Source organism: Photinus pyralis, unplaced genomic scaffold (genome assembly GCF_008802855.1).
Source record: "Photinus pyralis isolate 1611_PpyrPB1 unplaced genomic scaffold, Ppyr1.3 Ppyr1.4_LG6, whole genome shotgun sequence".
Taxonomy (NCBI): Eukaryota; Metazoa; Arthropoda; class Insecta; order Coleoptera; family Lampyridae; genus Photinus; species Photinus pyralis.
In genome coordinates this window covers 15,126,256-15,147,356 of record NW_022170663.1, presented here as the reverse complement: position 1 = coordinate 15,147,356, position 21,101 = coordinate 15,126,256, and the positions used below count along the sequence as shown (strand labels likewise).

Genomic DNA, 21,101 nt, shown 5'->3' with positions numbered 1-21,101 from the left:
GTTAACAGCTTAACTTAATTGGAATTCTCTATATAGGGAAACAGTACGTAGATGTTGCTGTGAATTTAGAACGAGATTTAGAATCTTATAAAATGGGGAAGGCGAGTTCGGCATAAATTAAAAGATCAATTGAATTACGTATTTAGAAAAATGCATTGGGGGAATATCGTAGGTTGATTCATACCGCGCATACTAATTAAAGAATGGAATAATAAAACCGGTGACAATATTAAAAGTCAAATGTTCAGTTTTGGAATTAGAGATTAAGTAGCAAAAAATATAAACTACCTACAATAAATAACGTTTAATCTCAATTAGAACAAAACAAACAATTTTTATTAATCCTCGTAGACTTTTACAATGTGTAATCGAGCACTTCGGGGATATTTTAACGGTTCCCCTCTTACGAATTAATGATCAATATCAACGGTTGCTTTAGGGGAATTCTGATTAAGTCGGAGGGTCTTTAAATGAGAATCTCGATTGCTTCTCGAAATTGTTACGAAATTCTACCTAAAACGCATATGTTTGCTCTCATTCGATAAGTAAGTGGCTGCACTTAATTTTTATGTGTACATAATTTTCGAGCCACTCGACCGGCGTGCATTAATTGGTCGATTTAATTAACTCGATTAGTTGTCGCCCAAAGCGAAGACCAAAAATTATGGCAATGAGGAAATAATATTCGTATGAGGTTGCTATAGATTTCGGATTATTGATTGTCCCCCCAGCACTCCCCCTTTGTTGTCGGAAATGAGAGACTGTTGGGTAGATATAAAAATAAAGCGTTTCCGCGACTTTCTGGAAGATCTCTCCTCTTAGAAGTGGATTAAATTGAGATCGTCGAAGCGATCTTGTGTTTGAAGTGGCTCGAATGGTGCATGTTAAGTAACGCTTATGCATTAAACGCCACAGAAATACGTTAATTGCGTCTCGTTAAAAGTTAAGTACGTGAAAAGTGGTGAACGTTATTTATACAGTTATAACTGAGGAATGTTTTCCAGACGGAATTATCTGAGGGTATATTGGAGTTAGGGCTTTGGGCCAAAATTATTCTGCCATTATGAAAGGGTGTCTAGACTTCACAACTTAATCTAATTTAAATTTTAACGATATGGTTCCAGCAAATCCTTTAAAAGTCTTAATTTCGGTTCTTTGAAATGACGTTCAGTGGCACAGAAAAACGCACACTCCCATGCCATATATGAGAGCAGCAACCAAAGGTAGCAGTCCATTTTGCTAGACATTTGCTTTCCGATTACTAACTTCAACAGTCCCCTTAAAAACGGGGACAGAATATCAATTTCCTGTTTATACGATTGAAAATTTACAATTTACATATTTGACTCAGTTAGAAGACTTTCGTTATTTAAGATTGATTTTTCTATGTTTAACTTATTAATCGAATTAATTAATCTATTTTCCAGTGTACTATTTCGTTACACCCCATTAATTTTGCCGCCCAACGTTGTTCCCGGTTTTTTTCAAAAATGTGAACGAAAGTCAAATTGAGTTTGTAAATCAAGCCGTAAGTGCTTAAATTATTTTGATCCCTTAATCGATATGTACACGTCTTTGTCTACGTTTTCGCAATTTATGCGCTATCTGTAATTAATTCGCCGTTTCTAACCGTTCCCGTCATTTAGAAGAAGATGGCAAATTAATATTTTAGAATTTCAATCACGTTAAGCCATTATTAGCTGGTTTTTGTTTCCTAACTTTAAAACGAACATTAAAAAGTGCCATTCTACATACTTGTGTGGGGTATCGATAGAAGCGCTCTTAATTAAATTGAATATAAAGACCAACTGCAGAATTTTAGGACGTCAGCAGACCGCACAATTAATCAAAGAAGTTGTAAATTTTGTACGTTCTTACGTACTTTCGCTGTGTCGGCTGGAAGAACGCCGATCCCTCCAGTGGCGTGTACGTGGTTAGGGGTGCTGGCATATAACTCATAGCCGAGTATAAACGGTGAAGCAGTTGTTTAGAGGGAATCTTTTTGCCTTTTGCACTTTCGCAAGCTATGTTTTATAAGTACCGTAATCTCTAGGGCCCCGTTTAATTACAAGGTAAGCTTTTTGTTACTTTCCGATTATAAGATTGTTTCGCTTTCCTGCATTTCCTTTCCCGTAGATACCGCTACCGAATTCGATTATTTACTGTTCCTGCTTACCTTTACCTGCATTCATCAGTGCTCGATCGCCGCTTACCCTTTAGAACATTTTTCTCTATTCTCATCCGTTCGGGTGATATTGACCGCCAATAGAGAGTTAATTCAATTTGCCATCAAAATTACACTGCAGAAAGAACAATTCGTCAAGAGTTTATTTTTCAATTTCGAATAATTACCTTCGTTTTCTTCATTCTAAGAAGATCATTATCTCCAATTGTATTCTTGTATTTGAACCGTTTCTCCCACACGAAATGTTTGGCAACAGATACGGATTTCACTTCATAATTTGCATGTGCATAGAATGCAAAACTAAATATAATAGCGCCCAATTTGCATTTACGAATTTCCCTTTCCCTTGCGGCCGTCGCGATTTCATTCGTTCATAATTACAAACTTGCACCTTTAACATTCACTTTACGAGTACTCTTGGGCAACATCAGAAAACAATAACTACTAGAGTTGTATATTAAATTCACGGCCGCTACATTTAAAATGAGTTCGCCATTAATAAAAAGGTTCCCACATTTTTTTCTTTTTACATAATTCGTTTTTAAATGCAAGTAAGTTAACTTAATTGGGAAGTTCTGGATGAGGAAATGTAACATGGATTAAAGCAATTTTCGTATAGGGCGAATAAAATTAAAGAAAAGCGCGATAAATATAACAGCCCATTAATTCGCTAATAACGTATAATTAGAAGGTTAATTATCAACTTTCACATCATGTAAAGATTAAATAATTAATTCGCTAACCTCTCGGTTTTTATTTAGGACTAATTAAATTATGCCATTAATTTTATTGCGTTACGTGCGCAATTCTGTATCAAATACCGAACAATCATCCGACGAATTTCCCTGCACTTTTTTATGACGCTACAGTAATTACAATTACGTTACGTAATGGCAGCCTTGTCCTCGAAACGAGAAGATTGGGTCTTAAACTTGACCGAGTTGAATGGAGGAATCGAACTGTCGGATACGCATGAAATGTACAATCCGAAGGGAAGTTTTCATGGTGGCGAACTTCATGAATATGAATGAGGTTGCGTTTCCTTTGTCGGATAATAATTGAATTAGATTCTTAGATTGTAATGAGTGTCTAAATATACAGTTCTTCGTAAGTTGTCGTCTTGGAATTAATATTTCTCAAAGATTTTGTCAAAAGGGTAGGAGTACCTTTATGACAAGTATAGCAAACGGTCCCCTTTGGCATAATACTAATTGCAGTCGTGCATTGATTTAGCCGAAGATAACTTTAATGAAAGCGATTTTTGTTTTAGTGACCACCATTGATGACATTAATATACAATCAATAATATCAGATTGGCAAATTGTACATATTCGGCATTATGTAATAATAATTTAAGAGTATATTATTGATTTTCATTTGTAAAATAAACTCAGGCTACTTTAATACGCGATTATTAAGTATATTGCATTGTTGCAATTGAAATTATTAAATAAATCCTGTTCTCCTGCATTTGACAAACTGACATCAAATGGAACTGGAAATGACAATTCTTTTCTTAAATACTCTTGCATTGTCAAATGTTGGTAACAGTACTACTATAATCAGTTTAAATAAACATTTCCGATTACGCTATTTGTATTTTGCATTTTGTGCAAATGATGTCACAATTAGTTTCCATCCAAGCAGATCTGATCCTGAGAAGTTTATAAAATCAATTCGATTTTGTTTTGTCTTTTACAAAGGACGACCCACCAATCGGGAAACACTGTGTATTAACACTGAAATTCCAATGTTTATTAATATTCAGATATATAAACACTTTCGCTGAAACAGCTAATAACTATAGTAAACTCGATAGTAAATGTGACTTACATTAGAAGAAACGCCAGTCCGCTTAGAAGATCGAAATCTAGAAAAAAAACTACAAAAATAAACAATGGATTGAAGTCGTGCAATAATTTCTTAAATTTAGATAATGGTACATCCAGAAATGTTCGAAAAATGAATCAGATTTTCCGGAACATTGAAAGTAATTAATGAATTAAGACGAGGTTACCCGAATTTCCAAAAAATGCCATAGATTTTCCGGATTAATGAATACGACGAGCCTACTTGATTCTGCTGCTCTACCAACCCAACCCACTATACATTTACAAATATCCATGCCCGAACCCGGATTCGAACCAGGGACCCTTAGCACCACAGTCCAGTTTCAACTGAACTGCGCCACACGGGCCGGCATAAGACCTACAATGATACAAACATTAATTTTTACTTTTACAGGGTGTTACATATAAGTATGTACAATAATTGGGTAGTAGAGGTGATCAAAACAAGCACTTTTTCTAAATAAATAGAGGGTCTAACGTGTTTCGTTTGGGAGCTATTCTCAAAAAAGTGGTGAAATTTACATTTCTTCGTTAATTTTTTTCCCAGCAACCCTAAGAGTTAGAAAGAATAGGTTTTGGGGTAAGTATGCCCTTTCGATTTTGCAAAAATTGTTTCAAAATTCCTACCACGAAAGGGCCCACCCCTAAACGGAGGTGCGAAAAAATTCTGATTTCGACGAAATTGGATTTTTGAATATGAAAATGACGAATCTGAAATTGGTTTTTGAAAATTTCGAAAAAAATTCCACTGCAATTCTTGGCCGGACAACGAGAAATTGTTGTGTATATACGTACGGGGGGAGGGGGGCTCACTTCTGGTTTTCTTACCCCATACGGGAATTAAAAAAATTAAATTAATGTTTCGGAACATTAAAGACCCGATTCACGAAAATTTACAAAGCATTCACTAGATTTTCCGAAACATTGAAGACAATAATGGAGATTTAAAGAAAGCGGAGGAGATATGAAAGAAACGCAAAGAACCCTCGACAGAGAATGGGGAAGAGGCGACTTAGTGGATGAAGATGTAAAGAAATCATAAAGACGTTCAAAGGCGACGATTAAAGGAAAACTGAACAAGGCGCGAGGAGAGCAGGCATTTATTTATTTATTTATTATTTATACAAAAGATATTTTTACGTAGAATTCAGTGGCGTAGTAAAAAAAAATATTTTTGAACGCGTTTTCTGAGATTTGAACTAAAAATGGTGTTTTTTAAATGTAACATCCTGTATATCTTATCGTCAATTTTTTGCATTCTTTTCCGTGATTACATTGATCTATTAAATTAAAACATTGTATTTTTGTATATAACCTAATTATATATATCAAATTTTTCACATTTTTAAATGACCGTCAGCCATTTTTATTGATTGGTATCGGCTGGCTTAGTTACCATGGATACGATAAACAAAACAACATCTTCATGAATCCATGGCTACCTACATTAAAAAAAAAACACGTTAAGATATAGGTACATGGTGTTGCATTTATACCAGTTTTGGATGAAATTTCAGAAAAGGTGGTTTAAAATTTTGACAACGACACTGAATTCTACGTAAAAAATCCCAAAAACTCAAACTTTTTCGCCCTGTGACAGCAATGAACAAGAAAGACGGAAATATGAGGCAATGTAGGAGTTAGAGAAGCCACGAAAATTGTGAAAGAAGTCAGCGTGTAGATATGAAGCAGGCATGGCGGGTTGGGTGAAGGGGGTGGAAAATAAAGACGAGAAAGGAAGGAAAAATTTCTCGAAAAATCACCTGAAATCATTTATGTAAAACCAACTGAAATCGTTTCACCCCTGGTAGGAAGTGTGAGAGGAAGAAGGAAAATCAAATTAAGAGAAGAGGGCATAACGAAGGTACGAAGAAAACGCGAAGAGGACTCGAGTAAGACAAAGACAAAAGACGGGATGAAAAAAACGTAATTGGTGTCTGAAGAAGGCGAGACGTTGACGTGGGTGAAGAATATAAGAGCGCGAGGAGAGCTTGAAAGGAACATGAAGGAGAGAGACGGTGTGCAGGAAGCGTGTGAAAGATGTCGGATGGAGGCATAAAGGAAGCTTGAAGCAGACACAACGGAGGCACTGTGAATGAGGGGTAAAAAGTAGACGATGACCACTTGAAGGAGGTGTGGAAGAGAAGCAAAGTACAGGGTTGCCAACTAAGAATGCGAGGTACTGTATCTGAGAATCTATCCATCGTAGAGACTTGCGGTAAAAAAATTTATTACTAAAACGGGCACGAGAAAAACCTGGAAAATATTTTTAAGTTTTTGAAATGACCGCTAGGGGGCGTAACTGCAATCTGGAATCTAAAAAAGTGATGTTTCTGTGAATTCCGCTATATTAACCTATATCTCTAAAATGAAGTGGTGGGGGGTATACAAAGGTTTCCCTAAAGAACACCCTGTATCTTCGAAATGGCTGAGCCGATTTAAACAAACTCGGGTTAGTTCAAAAGAGCTATTCTTCAGCTACAAATATTATACTATTTGAAGTTTTGTTAGTTTCACATATCACCACTTGAGGGCTTTTTCGACATTCCGACAGAAATGGTTAATTTTCTCAAAAAAATTAAACTCGCGAAAACAGCATCTCGATATCTTGAGAGATATATATATATTTTTTTATATCGTGATGGCCAGCATTTCGAGCATTTACGGCGGCATTAAAAGCTTCCTTTTTTAAATCGATCCACCTTAGGGCAACAAATTATATAATAAAAATAATTCCGGAACAATTTGCTTAAAAAAATAAAATTTTGAGGGTATAAAATTTTCTTTGGCCTAAATTTTAGGTTAGGAACAAGATATCGAGATGCGGTTTTCGCAAGCTTGTTTAGGCATCATTTAGCTACTTTTTCATGAAAAAAAAATCGAACCAGTGCATTTAATTTTTTTGAGAAAATTAACCATTTCTGTCGGAATGTCGAAAAAAGCCCTCAAGCAGCGATATGTGAAACTAACAAAACTTCAAATTTTATAATATTTGTAGCCGAAGAATAACTCTTTTCAATTAACCCGAGTTTGTTAAAATCGGCTCAGTCGTTTCAAAGATACAGGGTGTTCTTTACGGAAACCATTGAATACCCCCCACCACTTCATTTATAGAGATACAGGAAAAATTGTCAAAGAAAAAAGGTTCACATTATTGTCGTCTTCAAAGACCGGGTATTTTTTGTTAGGAATTCACAGAAAAATCACTTTATTAGATTCCAGATTGCAGTTACGCCCCCTAGCGGCCATTTCAGAAACTTAAAAATACTTTCCAGGTTTTTCTCGTGGCCGTTTTAGTAATACATTTTTTTACCGCAAGCCTCTACGATGGACAGGTTCCCAGATACAGTACCTCGCATTCTTATTTGGCCACCCTGTACATCACACAATCAAAATGGCACAAGGAGATGTAGAAAATGAGCGTTGTTGAAGACACAAATGGGACGTGAAGGAATTTTTTTTGGATATTTTTACCTAAAATGGCACAAGAAACCACGTGCATCAGCTGATTATTTTGTAATAACTAAATGCGAATTGCTATTGTTAATCGAGAAAGTCTTATATTGCTAATTGCAAGGAAATCGATGAGTAACTACCGAATTGAACACTGACATTTATTGTTAATTACCTGGCGATCCATGCGAATTGAATATGGTAGCCCAATTTCACGTGCAATTATTCTTTTAATTAGGCGAGGCTATCGTGATTGTTGCGGATTTTTAATTAAATTCGTTTGTGGGCGAAACGATAAACTTTCCGAAACTGCACCAAAACGTGGCCAGTAACTGGGAACAGTCAAAAATGTGAGAGGAATCTGAGAAATTTCAACATCTCGGATCATTTAATTATATAATGAAACGGTAGTGTGTTTTGGGCGCGTATTCCAAGCTGCTCTAACTTTTTCTAAGCAAGAAGAAGAAGAACCTCGGCCAGTTTTGAGCATTGCTTTAAACAACTTTTCGGCATGTTGCTTCAAATTTAGTAGTATAGCTAACTGTTCTTGCATAATAAATAAATATGCAACAAACTCGCTTATCTAGTCCTATGGAATTCGACACAATTTGTCCAGATTTGCTGTACTCGCTTCCGTTAGTGACAACTTATCAGCGTATTCATTCAAATTTTTACAAAAAAAAAAGGTGCGACTCACGTCCTTGATTATGCGCCTTCGCAGTTCCGGTTTTGTATATAATTATTGAAATCCCAACGGATGCCCAAATAATTACGTTTTGTAGGTAGTTGAATTCACCCATAAAGTTTTTGTTTAACGAAAGTCCTAAACGCATTCGTTCGGTTACAATGACGCCAAATTTAATTTTGAAAGCGACCCGATTAAAACGAATACGGCAATCTAAAATTAGATTCCTAGATTTATTTTAAGTTTATTGCACTCGCGAAATAAAAACTTCCTCGTCCATAAAAGAAGTGTATGATGGGTCATTTCGTGTCAAATCGGAACGAGAATTTTGATGTATCTCTTCTTCAGTCTTTGGACCATTTTGTAAAGGTACCGGTTTTTTTAATTTGAGAAAAAAAACTTCGAGCTTTCAAATTTTGCATATAGCTATACTGTCTAGCTTGAAATTCTCAACATTAACTAAAACAAGTTGACATTTAAATTATTTCAGATTTCTCAAAAAATTATTAAATTATTAATATCAATCCAATGGACTGCATGGACAAACAATTTCATTTCAAACTGCTGGGCCGAGATTTGGGAAATCTATTTCGGTGTCACACAAGCGCTACAGCTTAAATAACGCAAATAAAATAATACAAATATAAATAGATATAAGGGAATATATCGATCACGATAAGGGGTCGAGAAGGAAGACTGTAGTTGGTAGAAATTAATTCCTTTCGTTGAGACCTTTCATTAGAGTACCATGAAGCATAAATAAAACTAGTTCCACTCCCCCCCCCCCCAAGGGGTCAGAAAAAAGGGCAATAGTTGGTAGGAAATGGTTCCTTTCGTTGAGACCTTTAATTAGAATACCATGAAAGATAAAATTAATAACCTCCCCTCACCCACGTGCCCCCTCACCCTCTGATCCCCCCTAAAATTAGTAAGGGAAATTCTCGTCCGTCCCATAGGAAATTTCGAGGAAATATGTAGAAAATGGACGAAATTAGAGGAAATTTTGGGGAAATAAGACGAAATTCCAAGGAAAAATCTAGAGGAAATGTTGGGGAAATTAAGGGAAATGGTGGCAATTTTTGGGCAATGAAGGCGGCTTAGGTAGATGATTCAATCTTTGCTACCCTCTTACGGGATCCACGAGGGGTCAATTGACTCTATATGTATTTTACCCAAAATCGTCCTGAAACCTTCATTTTCATACCTACTTTCTGTCAGGAAATTTTAGTTTCCATGACAGAGGCAGAGCAGACTGCGTTTCCTGCCGCTTGTCACTTTACCGACCGCATTTTTGACATTGCTAAATGTCAATAATGACTCCTGTCATCACTGACAGCTCGACATTAAACAAAAGTTCTATATGAAAATTGAAATTTTATATTAAAAATACGATTTCGGGTAAAATTTAATACAAAACTCGTCAGTAATATGACATTACCTGACTCGCCAGTAATGTGTCATTTTCCTGCCTTTTATGTAAATAACTATTAACTGAATGTTCTGTTTCCGATCGTGTTTTAGGTGGTTTACTACCTTATATTGAAGTACCGTTACTATTTACATGATTGTCATTCCTTAAAATTTATTTGTTATTTATCATATACAGTGTGATCGAGATAAGAGGATCACCATAATATTTCTTTTAATTGGCGAGATACAAAAAATTTGAAAAATATAATTTTGTATGCGACAGTACGATCTATCCGATCGCATATTGCCACTTCCGGTTTTCAGGAATGTTTGTTTTTCAAATGCAAAGTACGTTTCTTTAAGATTTTTGAAAAGAGCAATCAATTTGCTGTAGGATAACGTGAAATACAGGGTGTTTTTTGGGAGCTTTAGTTAAACGTTTCTGGGAAAGTAAAATAGGTAGGTTTTTGAAAATGTGTACTTAGGAGTTACTCTGAAGACCGAATCGATGTAAAATATTTTCAAAATGGCCACACTTCCGGAAACACAGGAAGTATATAGTAACTTCGTTATATTAAATGGCAACCCCTATTTTTTATTGCATTTTTGGATTCTACGTAAAATTTCAGTTCTTTTGATACCCACATGTCCATATCTGCCATTTATGGTTTTTAAGTTATTTTGACTTTAAGAAAAAAAATGGCGGATGCAGATGGTACCTTGATAATTGATTACTTGAAAACGGTTGTAGTCATGGCAACCCATTTTTATCAGTGCATAGAGAATGAATAGGGCTTTCTTTTAGTGTACTTAAAAAAAATTAAGTTGCGTACAACAGCACCTATAGAGATCCAAATTTAAGAAACTTCAAAGTCCAAAAACTCAGTTTTTTTTAATGGAATGACCATGTTTTTCCTATTGCATGAGATAGAGAATCGAAATTGGAATATTTTGATACTAGGTACATGTTCCTATAGCTATCTTTAACATTTTCTGATTTGTTCCCATTTCATTGAATTGATGCCATTTTTGTGCATTTTCATTTTAGTAGTTGGCCATGATTTTATAACAATCGAATTTTAAACAAATCAAGAAAAGGATTCTTTAATATCATTGATTCTAGTCTAAATAATTCATTAATAAATAAGTCATTTATTAAGGATATACCTAGGACGGAAAATTTTTGAGAAATCTAGACAGTCATTCAACTGAATCTTAAACAACGTATAATTCTAAAAATTCAGAGAGGTAATGCGATATCTGTTCTAGCAACAATTCCATACAAAAAATGTTTCAACGAAGTTTTTTATATTTTACATTGAATTTATGTTGTTAATCTTGCATTTGCAATTCATTTTCTTAAATATTCTCTTGTAGAGCTTTGTATCACTTGTGCTTCAACGATTTGTAGTGCATTTAGGGATACAACATTTCCAAAATTCATACAATTTCGTTCCAGTGTTCGAATTAATGTACGGCAAGCATGTGCCGCGATTCTGTCCATTTCACCATAAATAACAATTAAATTCCAAAATAGGTGAAACCACTGCGAGTCATTTTTCGATTTTTGAAAAACTTATGTTAACCTATAACAGTGGGTGACGGATTAGTGTCACTAGAATTGTTTAAAATTCAATTGTTATAAAATCATGGCCGACTACTAAAAAGAAAATTCGAAAAAAATAGTGTCAATTCAATAAAATGGGAATAAGTCAGAAACTGTTAAAGATAGCTATAGGTACATGTATTGTCAAAATATGCCCATTTAGATTCTTTATCTCATGCAATATTAAGAAAATGGTGATTCCATTTAAAAAAACTGAGTTTTTAGTCTTTGAAGTTTCATAAATTTGGATCTCCATAGGGGCGGTCTTACGCAACTTAACTTTTTTTGAAGTACACTAAAAGAAAGCTGTATTCATTCTATATGCACTGATAAAAATAGGTTGCCATGACTACAACCGTTTTCAAGTAATCAATTATCAAGGTACCATCTGCATCCGCCATTTTTTTTCTTAAAGTCAAAATAACTTAAAAACCATAAATGGCAGATATCGACATATGGGTATCCAAAGAACTGAAATTTCGCGTAGAATCCAAAAACCCAATAAAAAATTTGGGTTGCCATTTAATATAACGAAGTTACTATCTACTTCCGGTGTTTCCATAAGTGCGGCCATTTTGAAAATATTTTACATCGATTCGGCCTTCAGCGTAACTGTAACACCCTGTATACATATGGTTGACATACAAAAAATGGAGAAATTCGTGATTTAATATTTAGAAAACTTATTACACTTAGTATGCCGTGTGCTGCCAGGATGTGCGGTGTCTGTTGTGTTACATGGGGAGATCGTATCGGGCAAAAGTAAATATTCAAAACGAAACATTGAACAAGTTGATGTGGGTCTTTTCTGTGTAACACAACAGACACCACGCATCCTGACAGCACACGGCATGCTAGAATTCCATGTCAAATAAGGAATTTATTCGTTTTTTGTGTATATCAACCATATGCGTATTTGATGGTGTTGTACTGCAGATTGATTGTTCTTTTAAAAGACATTAAAAAACATAAGCATTATATTTAAAAAACAAACAAAAGTTGCATCGATTTCTGATCTAACCGATAGAAGTTTCAATATGCGTTCGACGCACACAACATCATTTCTTCGAATCTCGCCAAATAAGAGATATTGTAGTGACTCTCTTATTTCGAACACACTGTACATGAAAAATAGGAAGCATAAAAGAACTTGAAACAATATTTATGGGAAGGGCAATATGTCACCTCTTTGATTCTATCGATGAATTACAAGGAGTGTCGTTTCTCTAGCTTGAAACAATGCTGAAAAAGAGAGCCAGTCACCCTGTAGTGAAGAAAAATGCGTGTTGTTAACCTAATTTCGATTTAAGTATTGGAAATAGCAGTCCGGACATCCTGTATTAAAGTTAGTCATTTGTTTCATAGAATCTGAGGAATCTTATGTAACGTGATTTATAAATTCGGGTTCGATTTATATCAATATTTATTAAACAAAACTAAAACACTATAAAAACTGTACAATTTATATCGACTATTTATATCACACACTTCGCAGTTTATATTTCCGCGCTCGATGTTTCATCCGTACTCGATCTCGTTCGGTAGTAAACTGACCGCGATGTTCGGTCCGTAACCATTTATACACGCAAGCAATGTAAGTCCAGAACACTCGCGTAATTACCAGATACGTCGCGAACATTCCCACTATCGCGCGCCTAGAAAATTCCAAAGCGCCAAAGGCGACGTCACGTCTGGAGCGTTTCCGTTACACTTATTTTAAATAGACACAGAAATGGAAAAAGTTGATGAATTGTCATTCTAAATTTATATAGTTAGTAATTGTTTAATTTATTTAATTCTATTTTTTGTCTAAAACGCAAAATAAGAGAACATGTAATGGAAACTTAAACGTTTAATCTGGTCGGGAGTTTGTTAAGGGTAAGGTTTTATCGAAAAAGTGATATGGTTCTGTGATAACAATACCATTTGCGAAATAAGCAACGCATGTGTTTATCAAAACGGGCAAAGGAGCAGTGTTTCGAGTATCGCCGGGGAAGTACGATATGGAATTGATGAATGGAGGTGGTCTCTCCTTTAAATACGAAAAAATGAAAAACAAACGAAACTGTTTTCGGGCCGATTGTAAAAGCGTATGTCGCTGCTGGGTGTCAATTTCACGGTCAGTTTCGCCAAATAAAAATTTGACTTTTTACAACTCAACAATTATTTAAAGTGTCTAAAAAAAAACGATTGCTCTGATTTTCTTAATACAAGTTACGTGTTAAACAAATGCGAGTTTTAAAAGCTGCCAGTTCTGTGCGGTTCGTTAGTTTTCAATATCTCCGTTGCGGCTTGAGCACAAAATTTGTATTGTACGGCAAAATTGGCACAAAATTATAGCGTGTCGACGGCTTGAATATCTTCGTCTCGTTCCTGTCATTTCAATGAAAGGGTTGGTGTTACCCTCTAATCTATATTTAAAGGTGTTGCTAAACCGATTTAATAAGTTAAAACTGAAAAATTCTCTACGTTTCTACCCTCGTAATTGGCAGAACTTTGAAACACTCATTGTCTGCATTTCACAGAATCCAATTCAATAGGCTCGTGTGCGTGAATGCACTTGCCAATGTGAAACAATTTAAAAAAAATCACTTGGCCTTCATAATTGAAATTTTTTTCACAGAGCAAAACGAAGTCGTACATACAAATGCCTCTATAAGCCTTTAAAATGCAGCATGAGACAGGAGCACCAAAGCCTTTTGATTTACGTGCAGCTTCCTTTCGTATTTAAATTCCCATCATCGTCTCGATTTTCCTTTATAGTCACTTACAAAGAGCAAAACGCATCATAATCTTCTTCCGTTTTCCTTAGATTCGTAAGGGCGGAATAAAGAACGACGACATAATTATATATTACCGAGACGTTAAAAACTCGAGAGAATTAAATTCCAATTATGATGAAAGAAGGCGAAAGTAACTCGACGTTTTCATACACCTCCGGCGAGATAAAGTGCTTTTCGGATTGTCAAAATTGAAATATGCAAGCAGAAATCAATGCCCCAATTCGGGGCATTATTAAAATTTATGACACGCTTCCGGATTGTCTATTTTCATAAACCTGTGTGTTTAGCGGACGCTAATTTTAATCTGTCCGTTAGTCTGTCGAAACATTTGTTCAAAATGCACAAAAGTATAAATCTCGTAGAATTCCCAGTCGCTTCATCAATCTTAAAGAGAACGGCTCAATTACAACACCTACCCGCTCAATTTGAAGCAAAACAATGATCTCTTAATATTTTGCATTTTTCCCTTCAACAATAATTAAAACGTAATTAAACGTTAAACTAAAGAGACGCGCCTCAACAACAACACGTCCACAGTTTCCACGTCTTTAATTACACCTCAACATGCCAAGGCTAAGATATTCGAAAAAAAATGGCAAGACTAATTTGATTGGCGATCAGTAATTGAATGAGAATGACGTTATCACGGCAATGGGTTTTGCGAGGAGGGATGGCCGATGATGATGGCACCGACATTTTTCTACAAAACTAATTACTAAAATAATTACTAACGCCTTTGTACCCGAGTTAAACGAAATTTATTTCGAACGTGATGAATTTGCATAATTCAAACGTGAAAGTTTCAGGTCCGTGTGTACTAAAAAAGTTAGCCATCAGTTGGAAGTATTCGCTCAATCCACTCCAAAAGTGGAGACTGGATCGGTTAAAAAAACTATATACAGGGTGGCAAATGGAAAACTTGACTCAAGTTCTGCTTTCAGCCTGAAAGTGTTACATTCAGAGCGGGTTGAGAATTGAATAATAGTGCGAGTGTGACAAACGAAGCTAAAATGAGAAAAGTGTCCACATTCAACCTCCATTATAAAGGAATTACAAAGTCATTACATGAGAAAAATGTGAAGCATTTCGTGTATTCGAGTATTGTAAAGAATGTGGCCTGTAGAATCCATAATTTCAAACAGTTCCAAGATTGGGCTACTAGTTCAAAAGTTACAGCCCTTTGAATTTTTTTCGAAATTGGTTTCTAGTCTATAACTTTTGATTGAGAAGTCTGATCGAAAAAGTACGAATTGTTTTGGATTCTACGCACCAAAATTAATAAGAAAAGTGTTTTCCCGAGAAATTTTGGTGCAGTCGATTTTTGGTAAAAAAGGAAGGTTATACACTGCCTTTTTTTGAGCCCCGAAAAAAAATTGTCTCAGATCGACCCGGAAAAAAAATTTTCTTATAGAATGTGGCCTGTAGAATCCATAATTTCAAACAGTTCCAAGATTGGGCTACTAGTTCAAAAGTTACAGCCCTTTGAATTTTTTTTCAAATTGGTTTCTAGTCTATAACTTTTGATTGAGAAGTCTGATCGAAAAAGTACGAATTGATTTGGATTCTACGCACCAAAATTAATAAGAAAAAGTGTTTTCCCGAGAAATTTTGGTGCAGTCGATTTTTGGTAAAAAAGGAAGGTTATACACTGCCTTTTTTTGAGCCCCGAAAAAAAAATTGTCTCAGATCGACCCGGAAAAAAAATTTTCTTATAGAATGTGGCCTGTAGAATCCATAATTTCAAACAGTTCCAAGATTGAGCTACTAGTTCAAAAGTTACAGCCCTTTGAATTTTTTTTCAAATTGGTTTCTAGTCTATAACTTTTGATTAAGAAGTCTGATCGAAAAAGTACGAATTGATTTGGATAAGTATAAGGGTAATGATTACGTTGAGGTATAAATGAATGTGTGAATATTTTAATATGAAAATACTGTTTTTACGTGAATAAATGGTACATAGAAATACTTTGTTTTACAATGAATATTTCCTCACACATGAAAGTTGAAGGTGAAAGGTGACTTTACGCCAACTCTTCAGTTACCTATCTCGTACGAAATTGCACGAGCATTTTCAGCTAAAAATATTTCATCTAGCCCTAAAGGTCGCGATATATTTGCAAAAAGCCACGAAAATTGATGATTTTCGCCGCTTTTATGAATTTCCTAGGCTAAGAGGTACACCTAGGCTAACTTCTGAGTACCTACCTTGTATGAAATTTCCCGAGAAATAGTTTCAGCTAAAAATATTTCATATAGACCTCATAGATCGCGAGATATCAGCCAAAAAGAGCGAAAACACGGTTTTTGGGGATGGTGGGGTGGCTGGAGCCTTTAGCACAGGGTCTGGAGGGTGGGATTTTTAATATGTTGTTTTTGACACCTAACTGAACATATTCCACCATTTTTTTCTTTTCCACCTCAAAATGTCCAGTTTGCCAATTTTACAGTCTCTATTGCCTAGACTATATAGCGACAGAACAGGAGATTATTATGGGCTGTTTAAAAAATGAAAACAAAATTCCCGTAAGAAAGAAAAACTTATTTGGACATAATATATAAAAAGAAAATACGAAATTACTTAGTTTATTTTTTCAAATAATCCAATTAATCTGGTAATGAACTTTGCGATAATTCAGGCGCACTTATCAGAGGCATAAAAACACCCGCTGACAGTTTCAGGAAACTTCAGAAAACTGACTCTGGCTTGACAAATAAGATTTAGAAAATGTTCGGTGGCTGTTCGGACGGTAGAAACTCACTGTATTCCAACGCTTCCTTCACCAACTCGACAAGAACTGTCGACTGACAACACGCGCTGAACTTCTTTGGTTACCTAACTTGCTCCTGCACAGATTTATTATTAAAAAAATGACGAACTGCGTCTTCAATAAAACAAATCGAGCTCACTACCCGTAATTTACCTTAAAGAGATGATATCGTCGTCGCGAGAACTAATAGCAGCAGCCGCCGCGTTTCTACAACACGTGCGTTAATTAAATTTCGTCCGATAATAAAACTTCTTATCGCAAACGATCAGATGTGTCTTACATTTCAATACGCAATTTCACGTGTTTAGATACACAAATCTAAACAAACAATTTTGAAACGAAAAATAGACGCCGAGATAACAAATTCAAGTAAAATAAATCAACCTTGTGCTTATTCGTAGATAACCCCTCAGATTTAGACTTAATAAATTGAAACAATACCACCTACAAGGTGGCCCGTCATTATTTTTGGCGTTTCGTTGTGACCAGAACGACACAAGAAAAGTTATGGATTCGAGCTGGGGATATCACAGTCATGGGAGAGTTTTTATTTTAATTATCTACCATTATTAACATATGAATTTCTTCAGTGTAATTCTACTAATCCTAAAATGGAAACACCTTTGGGCGATTTTACAATTTTTATAGGTTTGACCTGTTGCCAGTCTCAGTTTTTGTCGCGATATCTCGCAAACCTGCTCTTGAAACTGGGCTAAGGATCTTTTAGTTTGAAACAAGACCCGGGGAAAGTATTTACAAACACGACACCGTAAGCGAAATGAAAAAGTTTCAGCAAACACATTTCTTCTACCAACAAACAAAATTCCAGATCGCGGCGCCGTTACACATTTAATTATAATCATGTTACATTTATCGTTCATTTCTGGACCAATTTCCTTTATTAATTAAAGGAAAACAAAAGTATACGAAGAGAAAACGAATTTCGCTGTTAATTATTACGGAAAATTTCTATATTGATTTGATATATTGGAGAAGGTAATTACATTTACGTCGTAATAAATCTCAATTAATTTCCGAGTCTAATGAGGTTGAGTTGCGGAGTGTATAAACGTTTGTTTGCGGTCGTTACGCGGTAACGCTCTTGTTTAGATGAATTATGAGAGATGCATCGATTATTTTAGCGTCACTTCACAAGATGGAAATGTAAACAGAACGGGGTTTTGCCTTCGGGTAGCTCCAGCCGGCTGGCCAGAGATCGAAATTCGTATTGATTGCAATTGTTTAATTAATAAAATAAATAAATAAAAAAAGTTTTCTCCACCAGTTATATTTCAGGTGCTTTTCAGCAAAGCACCGTCTGTCAAATCCCCGGTTGACCTTGGGTCTGGTAGGCTTTTCTTTTCCCCAACTGGGCACGTGCGGTGGATGTGGCAAGTGCTACTAGTTCGCTGTAATGATAAAGAGTTATTACCACCTAAGCCCGGATGCTTATCAAGGCTCGAGGAGATATCAGGTAAAGGAAGTATAGGTAGTTTTCTCCACCAGTTATATTTCAGGTGCTTTTCAGCAAAGCAATAACCCGACCTGAGATGACTTGAACAGGAGGTAATAGCTCTCGAATAAGGTCGGCAAGGATTTACCTGGCGACGGCCCTTACAGAGGAACTTCCACCCGGTTCCAACAACCTCTACTCAAAGTCGGTGGAATCAGACGGCAAACACGGAAGGGAAGCTCTTTGGATTCCAGTCCGGTCGACCGACCGAAGGCAAGAATACAAAGAACTAGTTCTGTGTCCGGTTTTATAAGCCCGCAGGGATTTACCCTACCAGGATTATCTTCCCGGGAACAGGTGAGTAAAACGGCAAAACTAAAAGTAATTATCAAATTAATAGGTCTAGGAAAATAATGAAACTAAAACGAAAAGCTCTGGTGGAATTAAAACGGAAAATAAAATAAACTTAAAACGGATCTCAGGTTTTCGAAACGGGCAGGAATCGGGTCTGGTTCTGGTTCGGGGAATGATTTTAACATGGAACGGAATTAATCGGAAGTGCTCTCTGGTACTTTACAAACACCTTTTATAGGACACACAACAAGGTGGGAGATGTAGAAGTGATTGCAAATAAAGGATGGGGACGACAACAGGCGACATCTAACGAGGGGATTTTACAAAACATAGTACAGGATGTTTCACAAATAAAATTCCAACGTTATCAATTTGATGTTTTCTTACAGAAATATGCCAGGGCCGTACCTTCAACAAATGGTTGGGTTATAAGGGGAGGAGGCTCTTTACACATAAACATACATTCAAAATCCTCCGACACTCCATTTTGCATTGTACTGAGAGCTTCGACGATTCATTTTGCCTGTGAGAGTACTGACAGTACCCCTAAAAACTGTTTTCGAGATATTCGTTCTTAAAGTTTTCAATTCACCAATGGATATATTTCTTTCAGACGTCTCAATCGCCTTTTGCGAGTACCCTCTTTCAACAATTCGTTCTGGTTCCGATTACGATAAGGGGTCGAGGAGGAGGCTATGGTTGGTAGAAATTAATTCCTTTTGTTGAAACCTTTAATTAGAATACCATGAAAGATAGAAATAGTGTCTGCCCCCCCCCTTTGGTCTCGTCACACACTGCTCTTGAAAAACAGTCGCGCGGGAAAGTTATAGTTTAGGTTTGTACAAACCAATTGATCTTAATGAGACCTTTCATTAAAATACCATGAAGGGTAGAACCTGTGTTTAACCCCCCCCCCCCCTCGCATTTTCAAAAGTTTAACTTGGAACCACTAAAGGCATGCGTATGCAAAATCTGAGACCAATTCGTTGTAAAAGTTATGCACGTTTTATTTTCAAAAACAGCACTCAGGAAATAATTCATGGTAGCGAAATTTGCAAAATTTTTAAAAAAATGCGCTAAAAACGCAGAGAATACCCGGTTGCGTGCAAGATAATATTTAAATTCAATGTTTTCACGTGAGTGTAATTACAAATTACTACACGATTGGAAACTCCGAAAAAGTTCCTCAAACGTTTTCAGTGCTTCAGCGTCGTCACTGAAAATTGGCAAACTCTGGCAACGCCTCATCCACCGATAGCTGTGGGGCCAGGCGTTCTCGGCCAATTTCAGATGAAAATTTAATGAAGAAATCGACGTGTAGCAATGAATATCCGCAAGACTGAAAGTGCTAAGCGCGATCCAATCGGAATTCTTCAAGAACGCTTCCAAAAAGTCGAAAACCCGCTCGATTTGTTTGGCCAACTTTGGAGGGAGCGATTTGATCTCGCCCCGTATGTAAGGTAACTGAAAGCCAGGTTGAATTAATGAATTTCGGTTAGTGTACATACGTCAACGGCTCCCAGTGTGGGGTAAATGGTGCCTAGGTCGAACGCCATTTTTTGATCGACCAAGGCGCGTCGGTACAAATCTTCGGGGTAGAGCGAGTCGTCTCTTCCATATTTACCCAGGAGGTAAGGGGTAATCGCGTGACTATCGCAAATCACCTCGCCGCCATCGTCCAACGTTGGAACGGTGTGCAGAGGATTTAACTGCAATTTGTTTAACGGCCAAAATAGACGAGTATGCTATTTACCTGGAGGAATTCCGGCTTTAAGTGCTCTCCCGCAAAGTAGTCGAGTTCGCGTACCTCTAGGGGTAAATTCAGAAACTTTGCCGCAATTAAAACACTTCGTACCGCCGGACTTGCTTTTATCGAGTATAAAATGGGAGCCATAGTTAACGAATGACGAGAATTCTATGCGTTCGTTTCATAAACAAAAACATGGGAAATTGATAACCTTTGACTAGGTACATTACGGTTATGTAAACATATATCACATTTACATTTTCCATCACGTAACGAGGTTACAAACTGCAAATTTAGTGCAAATTGGACCACGTGGTACGAGAAGTAAACGTAAACTCCAGTGTACAGGGTGTTCCATCTTGATTTTTGATGTGCCACCCCTTATTGCCAATTTATTACTAGTAGACATTAAAAAACTTGTTTCGCGATAATCGACCCTACGATAAAATATTCTTTCAGACCGAATGCACTCAAGTCCCTTCCTGTTCTTACTGAATTAATGCGAAGTCGGACATTTTTAATTGCAAATTCCGAGGGGTTAGTCGGTGTGGTAATCTTTCGTACACATGACTGGTAGTCACTGGTATTCCCGTGGTATTCTCTGGTATTCCCGTGGTAGTCAATGGTAATCTGTGGTATTCCTATGGTAGTCAGTGGTAATCGCTGGTTTTCTGGTGGTAGTTTTTGGTATTCCTATGAGCATTTACTAATCTTTTTTATTATTTTCCATTTTGCTTGTATGTAGGTATTTCGGGCATAAACTATGGTTTTTGTGATTTTGTCTATCAAATCGCATACTTTTTAAAT

General features: G+C 36.3%; 2 protein-coding genes across 4 annotated transcripts in view; both read right to left on the bottom strand.

Moving 5' to 3' along the window:
• LOC116173214 (tyrosine-protein kinase Src64B) overlaps positions 1-21,101 on the bottom strand; it is a 91,733-nt gene that overhangs the window by 63,345 nt on the left and 7,287 nt on the right. The window contains exon 2 of one of the 3 annotated variants that reach the window (XM_031490553.1): positions 4,019-4,067. The exons of 1 other annotated variant lie outside the window; for it this stretch is intronic. The gene's annotated coding sequence lies outside the window, so the exon portion shown is untranslated. The remainder of the gene's footprint in view (positions 1-4,018; positions 4,068-21,101) is intronic. One more of the 3 variants, XM_031490551.1, reaches the window with a different exon arrangement.
• Positions 19,677-20,504, bottom strand: LOC116173220 (glutathione S-transferase 1-like). Its single transcript, XM_031490564.1, has 3 exons — positions 20,301-20,504; positions 20,056-20,256; positions 19,677-20,011 (listed from the first exon to the last, which is right to left on the bottom strand). Exons 1-3 carry the CDS (start codon positions 20,439-20,441, stop codon positions 19,694-19,696), a joined length of 660 nt encoding a protein of 219 aa, XP_031346424.1. The 5' UTR covers positions 20,442-20,504; the 3' UTR covers positions 19,677-19,693.